The sequence below is a fragment of the Phalaenopsis equestris genome, unplaced genomic scaffold, assembly GCF_001263595.1.
Source record: "Phalaenopsis equestris unplaced genomic scaffold, ASM126359v1 Scaffold001105, whole genome shotgun sequence".
In the NCBI taxonomy this organism is placed as follows: Eukaryota; Viridiplantae; Streptophyta; class Magnoliopsida; order Asparagales; family Orchidaceae; genus Phalaenopsis; species Phalaenopsis equestris.
The window spans coordinates 43173-47335 of record NW_018165544.1 but is presented as its reverse complement, the minus strand read 5'-3'; the positions used below and the strand labels follow the sequence as shown (position 1 = coordinate 47335).

The window sequence follows — 4163 nt, the reverse complement described above, 5'->3', positions numbered from 1 at the left end:
TATATATATATAATCTTTCTTTAAAAAAAGGTGTGGCTTTTGATCAAAGGGCTCCCCGTGAACCGGTTTAGATTCTTGGCGGTGTTAGCTCCACGCCGTCCGATGCTGCGGAAGCTGTGCTTTGGCCTTCGGGCTACCCACATCCCCTCCTTGCTTTCTCCAGCTTATGCCAGGTTTTTCTCAGGTTTTTCTCCGGCCGAAATCTTCGACACTTCTTACCAATCCACGAGTTTTTTCTAAAAAAATGATCATATTAATCCCGTTGTATCATCCTCGTCCCGAAAATCGTCGAAAGTGAGCTTTTTGATCTTCCCTTTTCTATCAATTACTTTGAATTTTCTTCTTATGGACTTTCAAATATGTAATTTATCATCTATTTCCTCTTAACTTCCTTCCCCTCGAAATTCCCGATTCTATATTTGTCTGTTGTCAACATATCCGGAACTCCGCCGATTCTTCGCAAGTCTCGCTTTAGACCGTCTCTACTCCCACTTCAGCTGTTTAGGTGTTCGACAAATTGCCGCAATGGGTAGGCTTCCATCCACGAGTGGATGAGATCATGTTCTCTCTGACTAATCTGCGCAGACTTTGTGCCGCCATTGATGCCTTTGCTGCAACTTGCATCGCTGCCAGCATCTCAAAGGCGAGAACCAAAACCGATATTGCGATTTCAGCCCAGGCGTCGAACGATAACTTTCCCACCATTGCTGCATGCAAAGCTGCTGCTTTGAAGAAACAGGTAAAGCAGGAAGCTGTAAAAGATCCATCTTTATGCGCTGTTAGCTCTCAGGATTCAATTCCCCTCGCCGAACCCGCGCTTGTGCAAATAAAGGCTGAAAGAGATCCAGAAAAGCTGTTTCAGCTTTTCAATGCAAATGCTGAGAACCGTCTTGTAGTGGAAAACCGCTTCGCCTTTGAGGATACAGTATCCCGGCTTAAAGGAGCCCGCAGGTTTGATCTCATTGAGAAGCTTCTTGAGCATCAGAGAACACTTCCTCAGGGCCGGCGTGAGGGTTTTGTCCTCAGGATCATTATGCTTTATGGAAGGGCCAGAATGGCTGATCATGCCCTTAGAACCTTTGAAGAGATGCATCTCTTTGGATGTCCTCAGACTGCCAAGTCTTTCAATGCTGTACTGAAGGTTTTATCAGAAAACCGGAGATTTGAGGAGGCACAAGTGCTTTTCAGCAAGGCCTTGACTAAGTTTGGGATTGAATTGGATGTCATTTCATATAATACCATTATCAAGGTTTTGTGTGAGATGGATAGCTTAGATTCTGCCTACTTAGTCATGTTAAAGATGGAGAAGGCTAAAATCATGCCTGATGTGGTGACATACACTACACTTATGTCTGCCTTCTATAAGCATGGTCACCGTGAGGTTGGTGACGGTTTGTGGAACCTGATGGTACTCAAAGGTTGCTCACCAAATTTAGCAACCTATAATGTAAGAATCCAGTTTCTGATTAATAGGAGAAGAGGATGGCAAGCCAATGATTTGGTTCAAAAGATGACTTCTACTGGTATTAGACCTGATGAGCTGACCTATAATCTTATTATCAAAGGTTTTTGCATGATGGGAGAACTTGATATGGCAAAGAGGATCTTTTTGGCGATGGATGGAAGGGGATGCAAGCCAAATGAGAAAGTCTACCAGACGATGGTTCATTATTTTTGTAAAGGAGGTGAGTTTGATGTGGCATTCAGGCTTTGTAAGGATAGCATGAAAAAAAATTGGTTTCCAAATGTTGATACTATTGATAACCTGTTGAAAGGTCTCATGAAAATTTCAAAGGAAGGGAGTGCTAGGGAAATCTTCAAGTTGGTTAGGAAGAAGCAACCACCATACTCAATTGAGGAATTGAAGGCCTTCCAAGACATTTTATTCATTGGCAAGACTCTTTAAAAGTAATGGGGTTTGGATTTTGCCCTCACATATCCTGTCACTAGAGAAGAACCATGAGAGTTCCCTAGAATTCATTCTTTCAGTTGAATTTTTGCTGGGGCAAATATTTAACCTGGTATTGAAGATGTGCTCTGCAATTCTTCCGTTCTTTTCAAAGAAGATTCTGAGCTAAAATATTCAGTGCAGAATCTGATAGCATATTCCTTCAAGTAAGTTGTTTCAGGGTAATATTCCTTTTTTCGCATGAAATATTCAATCCTCTGTGCCACATTCCCTTTTTAAAGTTTTTCTTGATATATCATGTTGTTTTGTTACTTGCATAAATTTGCTATATTGCATCTCTGATACTCTTAAATCAGCTCCTTACTAAGGAAAATTTAAGCATTCAGTGTGGATTTACTCAAATTGGGTCAAGGGGATTTAGTTGTCATAATCACTGTGCTATATAGATGAGGAAGAATGCTTGATCATGCCATGAGGAGCTTGGATAAGATGTCCTGCGATTGCTTCACTAAGGTTTTTTATGTGCTATGGCATCTGATTGATAGCAAATTGCAAATAACATACCAAGCTTTTGCTTGGCTGAATATCAGATGCTAATACTGGTGTCAAAACGAACTTTAGACTTCTTCCTAGAACTTATATTCTTACATACTTAGGTCCTAATGCACTGAAGGTTCATTTGGGACAGGTGTACTGTGTTCTTAAGGTTAATTGTAGACAAAACAAAGATTTTGAAAGTTGTTGCTGATATAACACTTTTTTTTTCAGAAAGTCTTGGACAATTTTCTAATAATAATTACCGCACTGGTTGTTTTGATTGCGAAAAGCTATCCATGGTAGAAATTTTGAAAAGCATAAAAATTTGCAGCTAGACAAAAATAAGGTAGCAGTATATAAAATAAAACTGTGAAAAATTATCTCAACTGCACCCTTAGTTATTAGCTTATTTTGGCAAACATTGGAAGATCACTTTACTTATGTATTATGCCTTATTGATTAGGATATTTGGTTTAACAAGCCAAACAGTTAAGAAGCTATTTCTCAACTCTATCTATGAAGGCTTTTTATTCTTACTGGGGAGAAGCTCAGCTCATTGACACAAACTATCTGGGTGTTGCCAATCTGGATGATGTAATAGTGAAAATTAAAGACAATGTGATGTTGGGATGATTAGTCGAAACAACCGGAGTGATGATGCGATTCTGAGCTAAGATAGTCTACATTTTCACGATGTTGGCTCGACATGTGGTGCTGAGTCATGAGATACGATGACACTGGTTCGAGTAACTTGCATGGTTGTAGAAGATGGTGGTGACAATGATGCAGAGTTGGTTCTGCTTGTAGTGCTTGTATCAGTCCCTGTTATGTGCATGAGAGAGTGATGGTAGGGAGAGGCTGAGAAAGGCAATTAAGGTTCATTTGTGATGGCTTGTTTACATTTGTATTCTTTTCAGAAAATTGGCATAATTTGGTCTAGCTACATTTTTTTACTATTTTTTCAGCAATTTTTATGGTGAGAAGTAATATTTTAGAATCAGATCTGTTATAGTTGTTAATTTATTTTGAAGTGGACAAAGGCTATGTATCTGCACCATATTTTTCGAACAAATGATTTTTCCTTACAGCAATTGTATAATTAATTGATAGGCAGTTACAACGTTTCTAAGGGACCCTAAGGGCTCATTTGGCTTCTTTGGCAGACGAACTTCAAAAGTAGCGTGCCTACCAGAACGGCGAAATTCGCCTTTTTCAGATCGCAAGGAGGTCCCTCTGTTTCGTTGTTCTGGATCGGATTCCTTTGTTCCGGTGTTTTGACTTATGCCGCTACAAAATTCTTATTCGAACATTCATCTCGTCTACCAGATCGCAGTTTTTTAATGGAGTTTTTCAACCTGTAGTTTTTAAATGAAATTTTTTTAATGGCAATGTCGGGTCAAACGAGGCCTAAGGTTGACTGTCCCCTTGGGACAGCTACAATTTTTTGTGAAGTTAAAATAGAGGGTTTGAAAACTATTTGAAGATTGTGTGCTTTTTTCTTTTGAAAAAAAATCACATTACTTGGTAAATTTGGTTCTGAAGAGCTCAAAATATTAAACAATAATAAAAAAGTTTAAGTGAACAGCAAATTGGTATGGTATTGTATAAAGTTCTGAGAAAGCTATCTCAAACAATCCCTAAGTGTAGCTGGTATTGAGGGTGGTCTGGGGGCTTGTGTAATAGCCTCCGACCATTTTTTTTTAATATATACCAAGAC

General features: G+C 39.1%; 1 protein-coding gene across 7 annotated transcripts in view; it reads left to right on the top strand.

Annotated features, from left to right (window-relative positions):
• The first annotated feature begins 62 nt into the window (after positions 1-62).
• Positions 63-4163, top strand: part of LOC110033169 (pentatricopeptide repeat-containing protein At1g80150, mitochondrial) — a 5116-nt gene continuing 1015 nt past the window's right edge. For 2 of the 7 annotated variants that reach the window (XM_020737068.1, XM_020737065.1), the window contains exon 1: positions 63-2115. In XM_020737068.1, coding sequence (XP_020592727.1) covers positions 560-1906 — 1347 coding nt within the window. In that variant the 5' untranslated portion in view covers positions 63-559 and the 3' untranslated portion in view covers positions 1907-2115. Of the gene's footprint in view, positions 2131-2909; positions 3587-3609; positions 3906-4163 lie in introns of those variants that run through there. The other 5 variants (XM_020737070.1, XM_020737067.1, XM_020737069.1 and 2 more) reach the window with 5 other exon arrangements.